Source organism: Siphateles boraxobius, unplaced genomic scaffold (genome assembly GCF_051911475.1).
Source record: "Siphateles boraxobius isolate OS27281-9 unplaced genomic scaffold, OSU_SipBor_1 56, whole genome shotgun sequence".
In the NCBI taxonomy this organism is placed as follows: domain Eukaryota; kingdom Metazoa; phylum Chordata; class Actinopteri; order Cypriniformes; family Leuciscidae; genus Siphateles; species Siphateles boraxobius.
In genome coordinates this window covers 11236200-11259608 of record NW_027509182.1, presented here as the reverse complement: position 1 = coordinate 11259608, position 23409 = coordinate 11236200, and the positions used below count along the sequence as shown (strand labels likewise).

The window sequence follows — 23409 nt, the reverse complement described above, 5'->3', positions numbered from 1 at the left end:
GCAATAAAGTCAACCTCATCCATCATATCTTTGCAGGTCAAAGCAAAAACATTCAGCAGGTGCTTGATATGTGACATCACAAATTAAATAAAAATTATAAAAATCAAAAAGTTCTTACCTGTCCTCTAAGACGCATGTCCTCCCAAGCCCGAATGTTAGCTGTTCTGTGTGGGAACCCCAGTCCTTTATCGAACGGTTGAGTCCCCTGATAATGCCCGTGGATGATCTCCGAATGCCCCATGTCCCGCACCGGCTCAATCAGGGCTTCTTGGGCCAGGCAAGACTGCTTAGACTCGCAGTCCACTGCGGCGCGCACTGAGGACATCATAGACTCGATTGCCTGTCTAGGAAGGGAGCATTGTAGAGACCCCACTCGGTTCTGAGAAGGATCTGGGGGCGAGTGCCAACCGGGAGACCCCTGATCCTGCAGGTAAGACAGGAACGACCCACCACATAACCTGAAAAACGAGACCGAAAATTAGGAGAGGTGAGGACAATGCAGTCAGCAGTAATCACTATAGTTGATTACTTGGGGCTGTTTCAACCCAAATTTGGGTCAAATATGGACAAACCCAGCCGTTAGGTTGTTATATATATATATATATATATATAAATTTTTTTTTTACCCAACAATTGGGTTCGTCCATATTTGACCCAAATTTGGGTTAAAACAACCCGGCATTTTTTAGAGTGTATGAGTATAGCCTTATTTATGTTCTGCTGCAAAGAAACACAGATAGTTCTAGGGGCTTGTCCCAATACCCACACTTGTGGCTTTTGCACTTGACTAAATTAATAACTTTTTTACAACAAAAATGAATCATCACTGAACTTACATAATCTGGACTGTGGCGCTATTTTCTTCTAGAAACAAATTTGTTGCATTATTTTCCTCTGTAAAGCTGCTTTGAAACAATCTGTATTATAAAAAAACACTATATAAATAAAGGTGACTTGACTTGACTATTTGGCCAAAGTTTTCAAGTGAGCATGAATAACTTTTTATTACTCCATGGGAAACACTTACAACGTAGGGTTAGAAAAATGCACATTTTAGCTGAGGTTTATATCCGCATTTCACGGTTTAAAGCACTACACTTCTAAATGTCTGTTAAGTAGTCCTTATGTTTTACAATATACACCTACTCATCTCTGCAGCAACACAACATGCAACACTACATTTAACAACCAGATTATTTGTAATATCTAATAAATTTAACATACAATTTTGCGCAATTTTAGGGCACGCAAATTCCTGCACATGATAAATGATGGGATGATGGGATACTCTTAGCCTCAAATACTCCGAAGCCGTATTAGATATTTAATGTGCATTATGGGAACTGAACTTTAGCATTGGACAGTCTTGCACTCTTACTTCCTGTCACATGTTCTCAAGAGGCCAAGATTAGCAGGTTCATGTGTGTTTGTTGAAGATAACCCACCATGTCTCTCTAAGAGCAGGATTATTGCAATATGAAGTTGAGGTGTAATGTACTGATGAGATCGTCCTTTTCTTTACATAGCCAAAAGCCTTTAGTTTACTTTACAAACCACACTTGACAGTGTGTACCATAGACAAACACAATGAATGCCACTTACATTTTCAGAGGAAAGACTGAAGAACTATAATTTGCTATTTACTATTGCTAGTCAGAGTCAATTGGTAATTGGTATTCAAATCTATATTGAATTTTACATGGATAAAAATGAGAAATAGCATGCACTTGCACTATATAAAGGTCGTAGATTAAATGTGATTTTCAACTTTCAGAACTGCTTTATGAAGTCTTCTGAAAATCTTTTGGAAACAATTTTCGTAAGATGAATAATCAGCTGGTAATTAAATAACAGAACAATCCATTTAATAAACTATGCTTGGTTTTCACTCCTGTCAAATGTTTTTTTAAAATATGCCGCTACCCTGACTGAAGTCTAATTATAATTTAGGATGAGGAGCTGTTCTCTTTAGAGAGGCTGAAACTTATTTATAATAGGAGGTCATTAACCATTCATAATTTCGGTCCATCAGAAAAGAAAGACTAAATTCTGTGGCACTAATAAAATATCGATCCATTTGAGGATCTCTACCAGCCCGACACAGCAACAATGGGTCAATTAATTACATCAGTCTGGGACAAAACCATTGTGGCGTGTAGAGAATTGAGGAAAGTGCAGTATTTTTGCAAGTCAAGTCACCCTAATTTATATAGGGCTTTTAACAATATAGATTGTTTCAAAGGAGCTTTACAGGGAAAATAGGAAATTACAGTAACAGATTGTGTTGGCTTTACAGCAGCTCTAGAATAAAGTTATTGTCCAGCTAAAGTTAGTTTTGATTGATTCACTTCCATTGCTGAGATCATTAGTTATTAACTTCGGGACCGATTACATGACACTGTTTAAACAGAAAATCTTTAATATACTCCGCCCAGCAAAAACGCTAATAGTCCATGAACGACACATTTAAACTAACATTTGGTTACGTTTAGCCTCATTTTCAATGCTGTTCAAAATAAAGAGTTGAAAATGATTACCTGAAGATACTTCCTGAAAAAAAAGTCCCTGCTGGTCCACAAAGTAACTCAGAACGTAATGGGCAACTCACCTGTCTTCACCATGATCTGCCCGTCTTCTTAGCCCAGGTGACTCACTCACTCGAGCATAAATTCGTTGTTGCCCTGAAATGAGAGATACGCTATCTTCTAAGTTTGTGCCGTCACCTCCTCCTTCTCCCAACCCTCCATTGGAAGCGTCTTTAACGTTGTTGACTTCTTGACCAACAGCCCCTTCTGACCTCTCCGACCCCTGACCTCTGTCCAGAGCATTGATGTTGACCCCTTCGCTCAGACACAGCATCCCTGCGGCACTGTAATCTGAATCCGCCCCAATGGACTGATCCTCGAGAAGCTCGATGGATCCACTCAACCTTCCCTGAGTCGCAAGTCCCTCGGGTCCGTTTCCACCGGGAGTCCCGCTCCTCGAGTGGCCCAGGTCGTCAGCATTGCTGCACTCCAGTGACGAATCCTCAACGGTCACAATGGAAGGACTATTGCCTGAGGGCCAAACCTGTACGTCAGACATCTCCATGAGTGTGTCCTCTTCAGTGGTAGCGATTGGCGCACACTCCATGCTCGATACTTCTTGCCAGTAGGGCTCATTGCCCAGTGGCGAAGGTAGACTGTACTGCATGGAGGCCGGTGAGACTAGTTCCTCCTGTACCACCAGCCCGTAACCTGGAGTGACACAGAGATTGGCACACTGATACAGGCCCCCCACTGCGCCCCCCAATCAGCCCAACACGCTTTAAACCCAGGAGGGATGTGCTCCAGATCAGGGGGTTAGGGAAGGGAGATTAGAGAGCAAGCCCACTGACTTGGTGGAAAGCAAATGGGGGGAATAACGTTTTTTTGAGAGAGGTTGCTAAAGCTGCTGTAAGCCATTTCTCATCACAGGTACCTGATGGATCTGGGTGTCCAGAAATGCACTTGAGTGCATCTTGCATGGTTAGAAAGGCCTAGAAAAGAGGCTCTTCTCTGCTCGCCAAAGAGTTTGCGTGTTTGGGTTAGGAGACATTGGATTTGCTGCTCGCAGTGTTAAGAGTGTGAATGCACCGTTAACCCTCATCCTTCCCTCGCACTTTGTAACACATCTTTCCCTCGTGGGTCAAAATGACCTGAAGCCCTAAAAAGAAAGCTTATTTTATTTCATTTTGATAATATTTGTATTTTTTATCGCATTTTTTTTTGACATCTCATTTTTTTTAAATTTACCTTCAAATTACTAGATTTGATCAATAAATAATAAATAAATAGTAATTTAAGCACATTCCTCATATTCTTTCAACTTAAATTTAAAATAACTCAGAATTTCATGCATAACCCTTTTAATTCAGCTCAAAATATCTTTCATTGGGAGTCTTTGCCGACCTCTTGTGAGAAAAAAATAATATAACATGATATTTCATGACTCTTAATGGCCTTATAGCTCTATATGGAGCAAACGAGCGGTTCCGCTGGGTCCTAAAGTAAGTTTCTCTTCATTATGCATTCAGATACACATGTAGACATTACAAAATAATTTTTTGGTAAAGTTTTAGCATTTTTAGTTAGAATTTTGTTGTTTTTTCTATGTTTACTGAAGCATTCCATTAATTCCTATGGGGGTCAAATTGACCCACGAGGGAAGGATTTGTTACTTTTAAAAATTTCAACCACAAAACTCCTCGAATCCATTATATATTTTTCTGTGTGTGTGTATTCGTCGTTCAAGTGCGACAGAAGTCCTAGGGTCTTGGACCCCTCTTATGACCGCTCAATAAAAATTAAAAAAATAAATAAATAAAATTCGGGTCAAAGGATGAGGGTACATTTCAGTTTTTTTTTAGAGCAGCTCAGCCAATTATATAATACGAAATAGTGTAGCTTTTAAAGAAAAATAGTGGTGTTGTATCACTGCAAGTCTGGAGGAAGCAAGGCGGCTAACATCGCTTACAGCAGCTTCGGGCCGGCAGCAAGAGCACAGGCAATTGTGGTAGCACCAAGTATGCAGTTGTAAAAGACTGTTGCTGCCCCAATTGTGTTTTTTTTTTTTTTTTGTCACAAGAAATAACGGGGGTTAAAGAGAACCTTTTGACTGTCACCAACCAGGAAGTAAAAGACACCCCTTCAGAACTGTGGAGTTGGGGCAGAGCACCCTATACACACACACATGCTTAGTCTTCCATGCTCTCATTCTCAGAGTCATGACATCTTGGCCTCTATCAGATAACATGCATGCAAGCAACCGGCACAGATCATCTTCAATAACCATTGTTCTCATAAAAAAGAAGTGTAAGGTCTTGTAAACATACACAAAAGTCCACAGTATACTCAAAAAATGTAGCTTAATTACATTTATGTAACTTTGATACAAGTCAAATGATAAAATACAGCTATATAAAGTGTAAAAACATGTGCTCTCAAACTCATCTAATTTAAATGACATAGAGCCCAGTCTTAAAGGGGAAGTGTGTTGTAAAAAAAAAAAAAAAATCTGTTTGTTTGAGCATTGTGCAACATTGATAGTTTGACGAATGGAAACAGGTCGTTTTTTTGCCATTTCATTTGGTGACTGAAATTACACACTTCACCTTTAATTGATAACAGACAAACAAACAAACAAACAAACAGTAGGTAGTTATATAGATATGGATAGAGCATACCAATAAAAATCATTGTGGTTTCAATGCAAAAATAATTGGGGGAAAAAATACATTCATAATTGACATACGTGTTTTCATATTTTCACAATTATGCTTTATAAGCTAACAATATGCAAGCACCTTAGTACTTGTTGTCTGTTTTTTACAAGGAGCTGATTTTTGGTAGCTTTTAGTGTTTTGTTACACACTCATTGACAGAAATGCCAATAAACACAAGTGTGACTATACTATAAAGAGACTGATGTGTATTGTCAGAGAGGGAGTGAGAATTATGTGTATTGTCCACAAAAACATTCTTACTGTGACATAAACGACTGGTCTTATTGACTAGTCTGTTTCCTCTCCCCAGTTTACGACCCCCGTACAGATAAGACTTCTCATAAAGAGCACACTACACACACCGGAGAGATATATTAACCACATGGCCCTGGAATGGGACTTCAGAGAGTGGAAATACTCAATCATGTGACCTCATGCCTGTGTAGTTTATTAGAAAAATCTGTAACACTTTACAATAAGGTTCTATTTGTTAACATTAGTTCAATACATTAGTTCTCTATTATAGTATTAAATGTTGAAATTAACATTAACTAAGATTCATAAATGCTTTAGAAGTAGCTAGAAAAACTACTTCTAAAGCATTTAGGAATCTTAGTTAATGTTAATTTCAACATTTACTTATAAATTATTAAAATCAAAAGTTGTATCTGTTAATGTTATTTAATGGACCTGAGCAGACATGACTTAACAAATAATAGTTGTATTTTTAACCAAGTTAGTTAATAAGTGTTTGTTAACGCATTAAGTAATGTTACCTAATGGAACCTTATTGTAAAGTGTAACCGAAAAATCAAATACTGTTACATACACCAAAGAACCTCTATTTAAATAATAATTAAAATAAATAAATCGTAATGTCTAGTGATCGATTTGGGAAACACATTTTGTATGATGTGCATCTAAAGTATCATGTTCATAATACATATCATTCTATGTGTTCGTTCAGTTTATGATAATGAATGGTAGATTAAAAAAAATACTATGAAAACGTTATGGATTTTAGAATATTCATAAAAGAAAATCAAACTAAAAGGAAGAATTGAATGCAAAGTTAGGATTTTTTTAATAAACATAATGCAGGTAGAATAGAATAGAATAGAATAGAATAGAATAGAATAGAATAGAATAGAATAGAATAGAATGCATGGTCTCAGTACAAAATGAAAAGTTAATTAGAATATTAAATAAGATTGAAAGTGATCAAAAGTATTTGAACATCTTACAAATGTATTTATTAATCTTATGCAGTTGAATAAAGCACTTAAAATTTCAATATCAGTATGACTATTTAAAACGTTAATGAGCTAATTTGGATCTACTTTAAACAGCGTACAAAGTTTTCAGAATCTTCCTGCTATTTAATTTATTTTCTTTTTTTCCCCCATACAATTTCACTGCAGTAATTATAACTATTAACTTTTGGCCGGAAGCATGGTTTCAATATTGCATTTGTGTGTGGGGTATCAGACACATAATATAACTTGTAAAGAAATTACAAAGGGAGCATGAGCCCTAAATAAATGTAGTATGTATGCTTGCTATGTACAGGCCAGCATCCATTTGAGTACATATATTTCAGTACTACATCAGCTCTTGTGTATTTTGTGTGTATTGAAGGCATTTTATGACTGACACAGAGTGGGAAACAGACATAGACAGACACATAAAATACACTCACAAAACCCAACAAATAACACACAAGTCACAAGCTCATGAAGGTAAAAAGGTAGTCACAGAAGAAAAAACAATAGAAAATGTTTCTTATAGAAAAAAAAACAGGCCAATCCATAACATGTTATGTATAAACAGAAACATAACATCCACCAACTCACAGAAAATGCATAATTGTGAACAAAAAGACTTATTTACATAAGCACTTTTTCACAGGGTCCCTGAATTCACAGCTAATAGACAGACATAAGGAAAATGACAACATTGAGTATAAATAAAATATTGTACAGTGACCAAAACAGTTAAAAAAGAAAGAAACAAACATATTTCTGAGCTCAACAACTATCAAAGAGCACAATCAGCACTAGCAAGGACATCGTGCAGCTTTAACAGGCAATGCAAGTTACGTTGTCGGACATCATGCCGAAAAGTGATATTTTATTTGAAGGGCATCACACATGGACGATAACAGCATATGCCATAAAGAGAGTTTAGTGATAACAGAATATGAGTATTTGGACGCTTTTTGGCTTAGGTGAAGTTAGCTTTACCTAAACAGAGCCTTTATTTTGTTTCACTTATCTTTATGGTAATGCATATGCCATGTGAATGTGTCATTGTGTCCTGTTCCAGAGCCCTTCAAGCTAGAGTTTTCTCAACATCTCCATGGAGAAGCATTCATGCTTTATGCCCTCCTTTGATACATGCAGACAGGGTCCAAAATTAACCCTTGCTAAGAGCCAAATGTGAGTAAAACCGGATTTGGTGAGAAAATAAAACAAGGTTACTGACCAGTTGGTTGATCAAATAATTGGTTAAATATAATTTTTAAAGTTTGATAAAGAAAAACAAGTGCTGTGCTGTATTCTAACAGCACATATACTAATGTATCTAAGATGCTTGAAGTTATTTTAAAATCAAATATGAAATATTCCTTGCATTAAGTCAACACAGCAAAAAATTCTAAATCAAATGAAATATTTTTTGCAGGTTCTACTCATATATGGTCCTGCAAGAGATTAAACAACTTTTTTGTCACCAATATTTAAAAGCAACTAAATAGATTGTCATTAGGTGAATTTTTTATTTTATTTTTACCCGCCATTGGCAGATGTGGAAAAAAGTTACTTTTGGACCCTGCATGCAGAGATCATGGAATGAGGTACATCCAAGAAAGTGCCACAAGAGCATGTAAACAGGCCTCATAGCAGAAAGACGAGAGAGGGTTGTTTGGGTGGAAGGAGACAGAGCGAGAGAGAGAGAGATAGACAGAGAGAGACAGAAAGAAAAGGAGACAGGTGAGTCAGAAACACCTCCCTCCTGTAGGGGGCGCTAAGCATAAAACTGGTGATGGAGGGGGTTGATCACAGAACAGAGCAATAACTTTCCTTTTTTTGAGGGGGGGGGGGTGGTTTAGGAGGGTGGGGGAAGAAAACACACAACTGGTCTGAGGACAGAGAGATAAATGAGGGCCAGAGGTCAACATGATGTCTGTATGAGGTCAAAGGTCAGAGAGGAGGTGCAGAAGAGGAGGAGGAGGAGGAGAAGGAGAGGAAGAAGGCTGGGCTGCATGTGACATATCAAGAAAAACACAAAGCATGGGGTAAAGGGAACAGGTTTAATGCTCTGCCTGAATAAACAGAGGACTCTTGCCAGTTTGCCCACTATTCCAAGACGTTACACAAAAAAGCATAGCTGTATCTTTTAGAAATTTACTTGGGTTTTGTGGACTAATCTTGTTATTCATAGTAGACTATTCTGACTATAGCCACAAAGATAGGGTTTAAAATGCTAAAGTCTTAGCATTCGTTTCAAGATCTCACTATGGAGACAAGGTGTCTGTGTATTCCCCTATTTCATTGATGCTTGTGTCTAGAAGTCACTCCAATTCCACACATAGTTTCCTACAACCAGCCAAATACTGGATCTTTTTTTACTAGTTTACTCCTAGTTCATTTGGTTTGAAGTAAATGGTCGTGACAACTCAGAAAACACTGGCTACCAGGGATAAACCTTTGTAGCTCGACCTCTATGGAAATAAGTTTTTGTGTAAGTGCTGCCACCATAGCAGAAACTGCAAAGTCTCGCTATGAAAGGAAAGGAAAATTGCAGACTGAAAACCAGGTTGAAAAACGAAAATTTTTCCAGAGCTCCTGGATGAGGTTGCAGTCACATGCAAAAACAAGCTTTTCACCAGCCATTACTCATCCAAGGAGATCCGTGCTCCGGGTGAATGGGATATTCCCTACTTGGGCTTTTATTGGCAGCTCACCAACACCCCAGGAGTTAGGAAGCCACAAGCTCTACACTCCCATCAAAATCAGTGAAGCACTTTCCAGTCAAGCATAACTGAAATGAGCTTCTAATGTATTTACTGTCCATTTAACTGAAAAAACTGTGGGACAAGGTGTCTGCCATGACTTCTGTCACAGATGCGCTGAGACATGGAGAAGACCAGCGCTTCGTAGTCATAAAGGAGAGAAGATGATGGCTTGATCTTATACCCCTTTTCCACCAAGGCAGTGCTGGTTCGGAGCCAGAGCCTAGTTTCAAATTGGTTCTTTGCTTTTCTACACAAATAAACCTGGCTCTGGGCCAAGAAAACAGGTTCCAACTCAACACCAATTTTTGTAAACACCATTTTTAAAACACCGGTCAGCTGTTAACGTTAGCTTTGGTAAGTAACTGGATGCTGGACGCTTTATTAGTCTTTCTACATGGGTTTAGTTAGTGATCGGGCTATAATTAGACCACGTCGGCTATGTAATTGCTGACAACCAGGACAATTTCATAGTGGTTGGTGTAAACCGGGACATTTTAGCGTCCTGACACGACAGTTTTTTCTCTGGACTCTGGACATGCAACTCAAAATCGGGTGTGTCTTGGTCAAACCGGGACGTCTGGTCACCCTATGTTAAACACACAACATTAATTTCATAACTTGATATGTAGTTCTCCATTGCTGTTATGGTTTATCATGACGCGTTGCTAGGACAACGGAGGTAGCCCTACTCTGGCTCTACAGTCTGTGGAAAATTAAGCTGGTTCTTAGATAATTGGTGAATAGAACCAGCACCGAACTGGCATAAGCACCAGCCCAAAACCAGCATCTGGTTAGCATTGGTGGAAAAGAGATATTAGACAGAGAAAGAGTCTATCCTGGATGCACCAGTGATCCCAGAGGAGAGTTTTGGCACAGCTTTGATGCTGATGGAAATAAAAGGGATGACGAGGCTCTTCCAAGGAAGACAGAAACATTCCCTCCCACATCACCTTGCCAAATTGTTATGTAGGTGGCAACAGGCAACAGGCAACACGTATGCTTGTTGGGTCAGAGTGGGATCCTGCTGCACCGTAGATGGACCAAACTGCTACTCTACTCTACTCAACTCAAGAGAAGAGGGTACCCTGCTGAAACATTCAGCATATCTGGTCACCAGGATAGGGTATGTTTTGCATGCTGGGAGCAGTATGGGAAGCGTGAGAGTTAGTGAACCAGCTATGCCAGCTCAGTTCTTCTTGAGAATAGGTTTACCAGCTAGACCAGCACTATACCAGCTCTAACCATCATAAACCAGCCTGGACCAACATGCCATTCATGCTGGTTATGCTGGATTCTTCAGCGGCTTAGCTTGATGGATTCCCTCTACAGGGAAATGAGCATATAAGCAGTGCATACATGTCACATTCTCACAGTTCCAAAACCTAAAGTTTTACCACCAATTAGCATTGCATGAGAAAATAATCCCAAAATTGGGAGAAACATGCAGGGAGCTACTACTCCCTTTGATGTGGTGAGTCACTCAATAGTTGTCCCAGCACATGCCAATCGCACAGTTCAGTGCACAAAATCTCTTGCAGCTCCACCACTAGATGCCACCATGGTGCTGTGCACAAACAAATCATTAGCATGCATAAATCTCAGCATGGGGTCAGGCCTCTCTCTCATATGCACACGGTGTGGACCTGCTCTCTGGAAGCAACCCTTTTTACAGGGTATTAAAACTGAGTGTGATAAGACAGATTTAGTACTTGTATTGGGCAAAGACAAATCTGGGGAAGTTAATCACTAAGCATCTTAATCATCAACTTTTGCACTAGTATATTTCAAAAGTATTCTGATGGCCCAAACTGGTTTATGAGCATATTTGGTAAGGGGAATATGGAAACCCTTGTATCTGTATTAGGGGGTCACAATACAGGTGTCCTCACCATACATACTCAACAAGGTTTTATGAATGAAGCGAGAAAGGTTCTTTTATTAATAAAATGGCGACATGTACAGGTAAGGGGGGGGGTGACTAGACACAAGCATTGTGTTTGCCAGCAAAAGGGGCTGGCATAATGAAGAATTCACAGAAGTGGCATATCTAATAATGAGACACCACACTGCAGTAAAGTTATCTCTGTACTATATTCATAATTATCTGTGAGCCAGTGTCTGAAGCAAGGTGGCTTATGTCCTTTTGCTGAACAGAATATTTCAAAGGTTGTGGCTAATGGCAGAGTCAAGAAGCTTTGCTTAAAACTGTCCCATTACAGTTATTACCCATCCATTTGTCTTAATATATCTTAACATACCCTTGAGCAAGAGCTAAATGCCTTCTGAGATCTGATATCTCTTAAAGGGGTCATGACATGAGAAATAAACTTCCTCCCTAATGAACAGTATAGACTTACAGTATAGTGAGTATAGAGAGCGGGATATACATCAAAGGTTCTCCTGCAGAATTCATGTCCATCTGCACCATTGCATAAATTGCTTACTTTTTCGACAACACTTTATTTTTGGGTTCAATTCTCGTTATTAACTAGTTGCTTTTTAGCATGCATATTACTAGGATATTGGCTGTGTATTAGCACTTATAAAGCACATATTAATGCATTATCCTGCATGACCTACATCCCTTAATCCTACCCAATACCAAAACGCTATAAAAATTACATTACTAATTATTAATAAGCAGCAAATTAGGAGTTTATTGAAGCAAAAGTTGTAAAAAATATTGAATATGTGTTCCCCATACCGAAGTGTTACCTTTTTTTCTATGCAAACATGTTGTAGATTGATGTATTTGACCATTGCAATACATCTCAATGCCTGAGTGGTGCATTTTTAAGACAAATAAAAAAACAGCTTCATTTTAATAGTGTGCCAATTGTTTTGTTTTCTAAATTATTTCAGTCTTGCATATGTATGCTTCACCTAATTTGTGAAATTTAGCTTTCAGCAAATGACTGGACTAATAATGGATTAGTTATTGCAATGTATTTAACCTACATGACATATCATTAATACTTTCCGTGGCAAATATGTTTCCCAATCATGACAATGTAAGTTTACTGTGAAGTCTTAAAAGAAAAGAAGCATAATCATAGCAACTTTAAATCAGAAAGCTATAGAGAAGGTGGAGAATTGTCATGTATTACTAAAAATACTATATATGATATTTACATTATTGTGAACCTCTGGTAAAATAATACAACAAAAATGATGTCATGACCCTTTTAATATCCCTTCCAGTGACATGAATGTATACTTTACACTGAATTTTACAGTCACAGCATCTGTAGAACTGACATGTTTTAGTAATGATGGTTTTTAATGGTAAATAAGTGCATCTCTCTGTACTTGTTAAATGTGCGATAAAAGGTATCACAAAACACAGGAAGCATGCTACTGAATGAACTGATACTGAATTGAATAGGTTACCTTTGTTAATGGTAAAAAGGAACCAAATCATCATATATCAGATAGTCAATGTGCGGTAATGTGACAGACTATATAACTGGGGATAAATCCAACTTAAGCTGTATTTGACAGGATCTGTTGTATGCTGTAAAGGTATCTATATTGTTTTCTAGATGGAGGAACTTTTGATTACCAAAATAATTCCGATGTGTGGAACTTCTTCCCCATTTATGAATAGTTAATTCAGAGAGCGTACTCCAGGTGAAGACAAAAATCTTGGAGCTAAATGTGTTGGAAACACTTAATCCCAACAGGAAAACCAAAGGCTGTTTTACCTAATTGGAAGTTAATGATGGAGATGCAACATTTGCTACCCAATGATCTATGAAAATATCAGACGGTAACTGTCTGTTATAACTCGAGAACGGTTTCTATGAAGTCAGAGTCTTGATATGATTGGTAACAAGATACATGTGATCCAAGACAAGTGTTAAGGCTTTGCAAAAGCCAGCGAGTTAAACCAGTTTGATAATATTCCACTCTTATAATAAGAAAATCTATGACTATATTATGTGTCTTCCCAGTATCTTTTTGTAAATATCAAGCAAAAGTGGCCATGACGTGATTCTTTCACATCAGTTTCTTGCTAACATGCTGCCTATATCGAACTGTTACAGATGTACATCATTTATGGATAGATATGTTTTCATTAATAATTTACAAAATAAGTTCATTTTTAGAACAACTGCAAATCAGATTATGTCAGAGCTTAAGTTATATTTTCCCTTGTAATATACATTAAACTGTACAAATGAACTCTAACTGTAAAAAATAAAATTAGAACGAAGAGTGTTACAACCCCTAAATGTGTCCTATCCAAACACACAAGCAAATCTCCTTAATCTCAAATATTTCCTCAATTTTAAAAGGAACAAAGGAGGTCTTTGCAGAGTTTTAGAACATTTCCCTGCAGTAGTCAAAAAAACATTTAAACAGGCTACAAAGATAGCCAACATAACATAGTTCTGGAGGGGTGTCATCAGTTCTGGTCCTGGTGACAGCAGAATTGGAAGAGGAAATGTTAGGTTCATGGCCAAAATATAGGGGGACAAGGGTTTGAACAGAAGATACAGCAGCAGATATCAACTGGGTGAGAGGAAAAGCCAGCTCTTGGGAAAAAAAGCATTATGTGGGACAAGTGAAGTGTAGAATGTCACAAGGGAATATCTCTCTCTTACCATTTGTAATGGCAGGAGATAGATGGTCCCTCTCATGATGCCTAGATCTGGAAGCCTCTTGCTCCCAGCCCCCCTGCTGACCTGTTGGTGGTCCCTGTCCCTCCATCATGTTCACAATGTCCACTCGGTCAATACTCTTGAGGGCCACGTACAGGCTGTCCACTACAGTGGTGAGAGACACACAGATGGTGGAGAAATGGAGAAGGGGAAGACAGGGTAGTTGGACATAAAGGATGAGGACAGAGACACACCACTGACAAAACCAAAGGATTTCAAGACACTATTAGGAAAAACATCCAAAATACAATGATTGATTTACTTTTGTTATTCAAAACATTTGTGGATGAATCTGTCTCAGTCACGTGACCTTATCTTTACAGCCACCATATTTATCTCCATTGGGGGGAAAGCAATGCCAGGGAATTCAAAAACCCCCCAAGCTAATTCAAAAGCACACATGTGCAGATATTTACATATATTTAATTTATAATCTGAAGCCTTTTAAGACTACCAAATCCTACAACAACATCCAGTATGTTTTGAAATGATTGGAGGCAGTCTTAGGTATACTTTTGTGTGACCAATGATCTTTTGCTTATTTCCACATAACACCATCTGGTTACCCTGTGTAACCTTGGTTCTCTGGATGAAAGGATTGAGAATTTTGAGCTTTAAGGCCGTGACACACCAAGCCGACGTAAAAGAACTAGCGGCGTTGAAAGCTGACTGTGTTGTTGCCTTGCGTCGGCTGTGTCACGGCCAAAAGCTGCGCTTGAACACAACAAAGGGACCACAGGTGAATATCAACTAGCACATGTCTTCTGCTCCAGCATGTAAGGAAATAACTGTCTGTATCAGCAGGTATCAACAGTCTATATTTGTCATTCAAAAAGCTAGGACTGCAGAAATACAAAGCGTGAACAAAGCAGTGCTTGCTTACCATTTTGATTATCAATCATGCTGATCACTTTCTTGGGAATGCTCAGGTAAAATGACATAAAATGACAATCTTCTTCTGTCTGTGCCGTCTTGACTTCTTTGCTCATTATCATCACTTTCACTTTTATCCTCATGCACTGGCTCGTACACTAAGCTAAACACCGACGCCAATTAAACATGCTCTTTGGCGAAAATACCCCTGACCCTGTCCAACTTGTGCCGACGGTTGGGCCAGCCGGTGGTCAGCGATGGCCCAACCATCGGCTTGGTGTGTCAGGGTCATTAACGCAGCGAGTATTAGCTGCAGGCTTGGGGAGCCACATCTATTTGTTCTCATATAAAGTCAACCAGCAGCCCGATTGTCATTCAGAACGGTTAAGCTCTAAAAGACGTGCTGGAGTTACATTTACATTTTACATTTAATCATTTAGCAGATGCTTTTATCCAAAGCGACATACAGATGAGGAGAGCAATTGAAGCAGTTAAACAATAGGACAACAATATGTGCTGTGACCCTACCCAGCGTAGTCTAATGCAGTCTATGTATTTAAAAAAAAAATTATATAGAGTACAAGAGAAGAGAAAAGAAAGCGTTAGCATTAATGTAGCCGTAATGTGTCTTCAGCCATTTCTAGAAAATGGCTACGGACTCAGCAGCTTGGGTTTAGTTAGGTAGATCATTCCACCAGCAGGGAACATTCAAGGAAAAGGTCTGTGAAAGTGATTTTGTGTCTCTTTGAGATGGCACCACAAGGCGATGTTCACTTGCAGAACGCAAGCTTCTGGATGGCACGTAAGTCTGGAGTAATGAGTTTAGGATAAAGGGAGCAGAGCCAGTGGTTGTTCTGTAGGCAAGCATCAGTGCCTTGAATTTGATGCGAGCGGCAACTGGCAACCAGAGCGATGTTGTGAGGAGAGTTGTGACGTGTGTCTCTTCGGCTTGATAAAGACACTCTTGCTGCAGCATCTGGATCAGTTGCAGAGGTTTGACAGTGATGCTGGAAGACCTGTCAAGAGAGCATTACAACAGTCCAGTCTGGATAGAATAAGCGCTTGGATAAGGAGTTGCGTAGCTCTGATAGGAAGGACCTGATCCTCCTTATGTTGTATAAGGCAAATCTCCAGGACCGGGGAGATCTAATAATGTGGTCTGTGAAGTTCAATTGATCATCAATCACAACTCAAAGGTTCCTTGCTGACCTTGATGGAGTTATGGATGACGAACCCAGCTGAAGGGAGAAGTTGTGGTGTAGTGTTGGGTTGACACAACTCTGTCTTCGCAAGGTTTAGTTGAAGGTGGTGGTCCTTCATCCAGCAAGAAATGTCTGTCAGGCAGGCTGAGATGCGAGCCGTCGTGACAGATCCTAGTGATGACATGGAAGAGTTGCAAGAAACCCCTAGTCTGTGTCTCTCTCCTTTCTTTGAGAGTTACACTAAGTACGCAGTTCTCTTTCAGTCAAGTCCTTTTCACACAGACCACTCTATGGGAGAATTTTAAATAAGGATATATAGAATAATGCTCATCCATGTCCAGAAAATGTACTACCTGCCCGTAAGACCAAGTGAGTAACATTAGGTGTGGTGACATCACATCATGATACTTTATCGAAGTATGAGAGTAGGGCCAGTTAGCTTCTGCACAAATCTCCTCTACCGACATAGCCTTAAATAATGGTGATGCTACGAACTAGCTAGTGTAACGATATGGTGGTAGTTGAAGGCACAAGACAAAGATGAGGGTATGACACAATGTTTACTGGTAAAACTCAGACAGGATAAACACAACCACAACTAACACAACGAGAACCGACAAGGGACTGAACAGAACAGGGAGTATAAATACACAGGGTGAGATCAGGACACTAACTAGACACAGATGGAGGAAGATTAACTAATCAGGGAATAACAAGAACAGGTGCAGACAAGACAAAACATAATTTTGACAGATAGAGTGGCTGGTAACCAAATATGGCGGCTCCTCTCCTGCACACTGGTATGCAATTGTATCACCTGTAACACTTCAAAACAGTTTCAACATTGGGTACTGAGCACCCAGAAGCAGGCTGTGAATGCATGCCAGCAGGGCTCTAATATTACGAAGTTAGGAAAAAGGGGGAGGCACGGCTATCACTCGCCAAACTCCTCTTAAAACATTACGGGGCATGACAATACCCAGCAAACATTTGTACGTTTAATGACCATTGAAAAGACGTCCCTCCGACATGTCCCATCATGGTTAAAAAATAGTTCCAAAATTAAAGTTGAACGGACATATTTGACGTTATCTGTTCTGTTACATATTTTTATTATGGGAAGCACTCTAGCCAGACGGGATTTAAACTTTGTCGACTGGAGACCCAAGTTTGGTTTGAAGAGGAAAAACGAACCAAGCACAATGTTCTCTCACCATTCTTGATTTCTAACACACACTCAAAGCGTTCAGCTGGTCTTGAGGCTGTCAGAGCAGTAACGAAAACTACTGCTCTCCGTATTTTTTTCCATCGTCTCCGGGTGCATTCATTTGTAAATTGCACACGCTTATTTTGTCCATTAGATCGAAAGATCTGATGAAGCCCATACATTTACACACCCATAGACCCTCCACTCGAAGAAATCAGGACAGAAGTGGTTGAAAGTGGACAAAACAAACGGATTTGTTACCAGGTGTAAAAGGGAATGTGTCTCCCTTGTGTACTTGGGATCTGATCGACCAAAACGCATCTTAATACCAGCTGTAAACAGAGCCTGAGCCACTGGAGAAGGGTGCGGCGGACCCCTGGCCCAAACCCCATGTGGCGCAGTGGCACTGTGGGTGTATTCTTATGGGCAGGCTGTTGCCTGGGTTCACTTGTTAGGTGCCCTGTGATAAAGTGTGTGTTTAAAGCTTTGGGTGACTGGAGCAAAATACGGGACAGCTTTTGGCAACTGAGCAACAGGGCAAGGGACAAATGAAAGGGTCAGGGCTGCGTTTCTCAAAAGCATTGTAAGCTAAGTTTATCGTGGGGACCATCGGTGGCAATGGTTCTACGATCTACTTAGGCTTACAATGCTTTTAGGAAACGCTTGGCAGATTGCTATATGGCAAGGGACAACTGAAAGGAGTCATATTTCTGCACCTTGAGGCCCTCAACAAAACCCATTTCTGCACCCTCCATTACCAATGCACTAGGGAGGTTAGGGAGGTTCCAGGAACAGATTTTGGAAGTACTGCTCCAGTCCCAGCCTAACGTTCACACACGGAGTCCTTCCTCTCAATATGATTGCCACACAGATTTGGACAAGGGTGTGTTTCGCGAAATGCTTTGTGTGCTGCAGCACACATTATGTAAATTCCAACATATCACTGAGATATCAGCAAATACAGTCAACAGGGCTTGATATTAACACCTGCCAACTTGCCTAATGCGGTTGTATTTCAGCAGTGGCGTGTAACACATTCACTCCTACCAGCCACTTTTGTCGGGTTGAACTTTATATATAATATATACATTATTTAATTGTAGTCTTTTAAAAAGGCATCTAAATTAATAAACTAAGTGCAATATAGTGTTGTCAAAAATACAGATTTTTCAATACATGCCGATACCATAAAATCTGAAAAGCCTCCAATACTCATTTTCCTCAGAATAAATACATGATAACAGCTGTTCTTTATCGTTCTCTCATCTCTCCGACAGCGAGTTACAATTTCGGCAAGCGATTGCACTTATTGCACATAATTTTACTCATTCCTGCAGATTTTGTGCTCACACCCAAAGTGCGGCACATAAAGCCGCCTAAATTGAGTTCTTTTTCTCTGCTTATTGCGCTTACACAGTCAAATACACACAAAATAATGTCAAAAAGCCAGTCTTTGTGTATATTCACGTAAACGCACAGTCAGTTATGTTTTAAGTGAACGTGAACAGTATGTGTAACAGTATAATGGATCCATGCGTAAGGTCTTAAAGTGACAGCAGTCTAACATACCTGCTGCCAAATTATGAGATAACATTAAAATATCTATATTTTCTCCATGGTATAAAAGTCAAAATTGTGGCCAGTGAAAATGCTGAGTGGCTTGTAACTTTGTAAAACTGGTAGCCACAGTGACTGGTGAGCAAAAAAGTGAATGTCAAGCCCTGACAGTCAATAGATGTGACATCCCAAGATGATAAGTGGAGCGCGGCCTTGAAGAGACTCGAAACTCTCCTGTTTCAACAACAGTTATTTACCTCTGATTTGAAAAGGGTTCACAAATGGGGGTTTGATAAGCCATGGTAAGGTGGGAGGATAGAGGGATGGTGAAGGGAGGAAACTGCATGATAAAGGCAGGGCCTGAAGCGCAGCAAGACAGCTAATTTGCATTCCTGCAAACTGGGCACTCACTTTATAAAGTTTTGATAACTCTACATCTCACATCACTGCAGATTAAAAGCGTGCTGATATGTATAGCAACAAATATGGCAGCATTTTCATACAGTTACGTCACATGAGACAGATGAATAAGGTCGAATTTGTTCTTAATTCTTATAGGATCATAGTGAATGGACACTGTGGCACTCACTTTTAGCTTTCTTCCCCTCTCGAGCGGCCCACAGGTTGAGCAGTGTTGAGCTCTGCTCTAAAAGGGAGTTGGGATTCTCCACACGGATCTTATTTATTTCATCTACATTAAACTGCAGTTCACGTCCCAACTCTGCACAGGAATTAGATATGATACATTATGTGCTAGCATGAATAAATTTGTTCCTTCATTATTAAGTGACTCATATTAGACTAAAGCATGATTTACTGAAGTGTGAGGGCTACATTTGTGCCACTCAATAAAATACTTTTGTATCAATAAACTGACAAATCAATAATCAATCGCATATGAATTGTAAAAATTGGTGGATAAACAGATAAAGCAAAAAATAAATGAATCAACAATCAACAAAGAAATCAGAAATCAGTGTCAAAATAAAAACACTAACACAAACTAACACGTTGAAAAGCTTCGCAGATTTATTTTCTCACGGATTTATGTTGTAGGTCTATATTAATGCTCTAGTGTTACGCCAGTGCATCCCTAGCAACTTATGCTGAAAAATATGCAAGGTCATTAGGTTAAAAAAACGTTATAATAGGCATCTGTAGCTCTTGAAGATTAAAGTAATTATGTGTTGAGAGTGTGCATTGACAAAAAACACGGCAGGCAATGGAACGTTGAAATAAGAAAAATGTGCATTGATTTGCATATATGATATGAAAGTGTATGACACGCCTCCTTACAAACCTCACATCATTGCTACATTTTGTAGACCTAAATTGACTAAACTAACGAAATTATATAGATATATAAGATATATGAGATATATAAGAGTCTACTTATAAGAATCTACTTAATTTAAATCTCCTTATACGTTAATTTACAGACTGAATTCAATGAAAAGTGCTTAAGTACAATAGTTCAAATGTCCTAATTTGATCATTAATTGATTATTGATGTGTCAATTAATTCAACAGTTGATTATTAGGTTGCATGAATAGGTCCCCGTATGAAGCCCCTATAGCATGAAAAAAGTTTAGCTTGTGCAAAATTATCTCTTGTAAAGCCAAAGAATTAAGCCAAACCTAGTCAATATTTGATCTCATCTGCACATGCTAGACATTGAGGTAAATTTGGGACCTTAAAGTAAATGACTTGTCAAAACATTTTGAATTCTCAGCAGAGAAATGGACATCTGCCTTGACAAGACATGGCCTGTTAATCATTCTGCTTGTTAAGCGAAAGAAGTGCATTCAAACCCACACACTCACCAGCCCAGCTCAGGCCTAGCTGTTCAGCTATTAAAGCCATCTTTAACTCCGTCCTTTCCATGGCGCTCAGTGATGCTGCAGAAACCAGACCATCATTGGCTCAAGAGTTCAGCAATCTGATGCTGCAGCTCACATCTTATTCAAAGCAGGGTCAGGCAAAGGTTGTATGAGATTTGGGGGCTTAACATGCAGGAGCTGTCAGTGTGGGAGCAATCTTACCCAAGGCTGGTTCATTTAAAGCACTGTATCTTTCTCTCAGAGCCAAAGGCGTCAGAGTCCTCCTTCGTTCGTCACTTCCAATGATCTGTTATAAAGAAATAAATCACTGTTAGAGAGCAAATATATATATATTTGAGTGTTTGTGTAGGGAATGTAAGCATGCGACATATTTTGACCTTTGTATTATTACCTTAATGCATGGTGGCATGGTAACGTTGAGGTTGCACAAAACATGTTGACAATCCTCGTATTTGGTTGATTTGCGTAGGAAAGACAAAAAGCCCGAGGGGTCTTTACTGCTGTCTCTCACCTGGGAGAAAAGGAAAATAAGTGGATATACTGTGAACATGTGATACAGGCAATTATTTGTTCATAAATATTACATTTGAGCCAAGCATGTCATACATTATTTTGTTTGATTTTTTTATTATACATAAAAATTTCATTTATTATGTCAAATATTATCAAATGAAAATTTAGATTAGCCCTCGCAGTTTGTCTAATTTCTTCTTTCGTTCTTCTTTTCAATGAAAGCATTTGATGACGTGTGAAGCTCCAAAACATGTACCAAATTTGTATGTGTGCAAGTGTGAATGAGATTTTCACAATGTAAATGTCAGGTCTCTTCCATACACGGCCCTTGCAGACTGTCTTCTTTAAGTTAGTGTAGAAAAGAGAGAATTGGATATTGTGCAAAATAACTATTTTGCACATTGTATGTCATTGTAGATGGGTTAGCCATAACCAACCAAATAAACCCTAAATTCACTACGGGTGAAAGAATAGATTTTGTAATCAATAAAAATTTAGTTTTGAGCAACTGAGCATAGATGAAATGTAACTTTTCTAAAAGTCATAATCTTTTAACAAACAAGTATTCATTACTTCAATGAGCTCATTGTTTCTGCCTTAAATCATTACATTGTTTTTAGCTAACTGTGATTTTGTATATTATGTACATTTCTGAGACAGTTACAGTTACTCTCCTAACAGAAACTCTAAATTGTAATGTGGACTCATGCATTTTCTGTAAAGCTGCTTTGAAATGATGTGAATTGTGAAAAGCGCTATAGACCTTATGCACCAGAGAAACGAGGGCGACGCCATCTTTAGAATATTGTCTTTGAACTTCCGTTTTTGCGGTCGCTCTGTATATTTCTATGGCATCGCTGTCCAGCAGTAATTAGCTGGTGAAGTTGATTTACTTATTGTAGAGTTAACGGAAGTTTTCATGAGCATTGCAATGTTTATCATAAGCATTGTAAAGCATATGTCTTAACAAATGGACCTTGGAAATTTTTTTAACGAGCCGTTCATTCATAACTACGCAAGATCGCTGTGAAAATACAGACCGGAAGTCAAAAGACAACGAGCTCAGCGCTGAAAAGAGGCGTGGCTACATAAGCGCTATACAAGTAAACGTGAATTGAACTGAACTGGGTGTGATGGCTTTACCTTGACAGACACGGGCAGTCTGTTGTCTCTGAAGGCCTGGAAGCTGAAACAGCGAGGCTGCTGGGCAGCTTTCCTTATGGGAACCAGGTTTCCTGAACACTCCAAATACAACGGCATGCCCTCCATGACCTACAGAACAAACAACAATCGCTATATTTAGGGTTACAGTAGATTTACAGTAGATGCATCCTAATCAATCACATTTGAGAACATCTAGAAAAGTCAACATGAAACTTTATAAGCAACACATTTACTTCTGTAATGTCACGTATTTCAGAATATTCAAAGAGAGAGAGAAAAAAATGTAGGTTTGGATTTTATCTATGCGGATTTGATTGGATTGTGAAAAGTGGGTTTTTCATTCCAGAATGGAGACAAACCTCAAATGCAAATTTGCGCTCAAATATAGAGAGATACGTGTTTTCTGAAACACCACCATCTGGCTATTGGTAACAATTATTTTCCATGCCCAAACTGTAAAAGGGGAACCCTGCAATATATATATATATATATATTTATATATAGTGTGTGTATCTATATATGTATATATATATATATAAATATATATATATATATATATATATATATATATATATATATATATAATATTGCTGAGTCCACCTAACTATTTTGATGTATACCAACAAAACTTAATTATATTAGTTGAATGCAATCAGTTACCTTTTTTTTTTTTTTCTCAATGTGCGTACTTGGTGATGTCAGCTGAAAGTTGCTTAACATGTTCCTATGTTTATATGAAAAACTACTATAACAATTAATTTTGTTAGTACTTTAATTTGGAGAATTGTGCACTCATAAATCAGGTACAGTAAGACCCAGAATGTGTATTAAAGTCACCATGAAATCAAACCTGACAATTCTTATATCATTATGGAATATTGTGGTATTTATAATAAATGATTTATTTATGTGATTTCTTTTTAAATTCATGCATCCTTGTGATCTTTAATCAAAAAACTACTGTTCCCTCAAGTAGTGACATCTCTTCTCTGATGACGAGGGCGGGGCAACCTGTCACTCACATGAGATCCACCAATAGCAAACCACAACCATCCAATCAAATCCACACAGACAAAATCAAGCCCCACCCTACATTTGTTCTTGTTCCAGAAGTCGTTTCACTCGGATAT

At 38.7% G+C, this 23409-nt stretch overlaps 1 protein-coding gene across 28 annotated transcripts in view; it reads right to left on the bottom strand.

Moving 5' to 3' along the window:
- The window catches only part of ank1a (ankyrin 1, erythrocytic a), a 139427-nt gene that overhangs the window by 16578 nt on the left and 99440 nt on the right, over positions 1–23409 (bottom strand). For 22 of the 28 annotated variants that reach the window (XR_013195671.1, XM_077206777.1, XM_077206745.1 and 19 more), the window contains 8 exons: positions 22259–22387; positions 20994–21113; positions 20804–20888; positions 20585–20659; positions 19350–19481; positions 13865–14026; positions 2609–3236; positions 119–458 (listed from right to left, as the gene is read on the bottom strand). Coding sequence is in view for 27 of the 28 variants with exons in the window: in XM_077206777.1 (XP_077062892.1) it covers positions 119–458; positions 2609–3236; positions 13865–14026; positions 19350–19481; positions 20585–20659; positions 20804–20888; positions 20994–21113; positions 22259–22387 (1671 nt within the window). In the remaining variant the exon portion in view is untranslated. The remainder of the gene's footprint in view (positions 1–118; positions 459–2608; positions 3237–13864; positions 14027–19349; positions 19482–20584; positions 20660–20803; positions 20889–20993; positions 21114–22258; positions 22388–23409) is intronic. The other 6 variants (XM_077206769.1, XM_077206770.1, XM_077206772.1 and 3 more) reach the window with 3 other exon arrangements.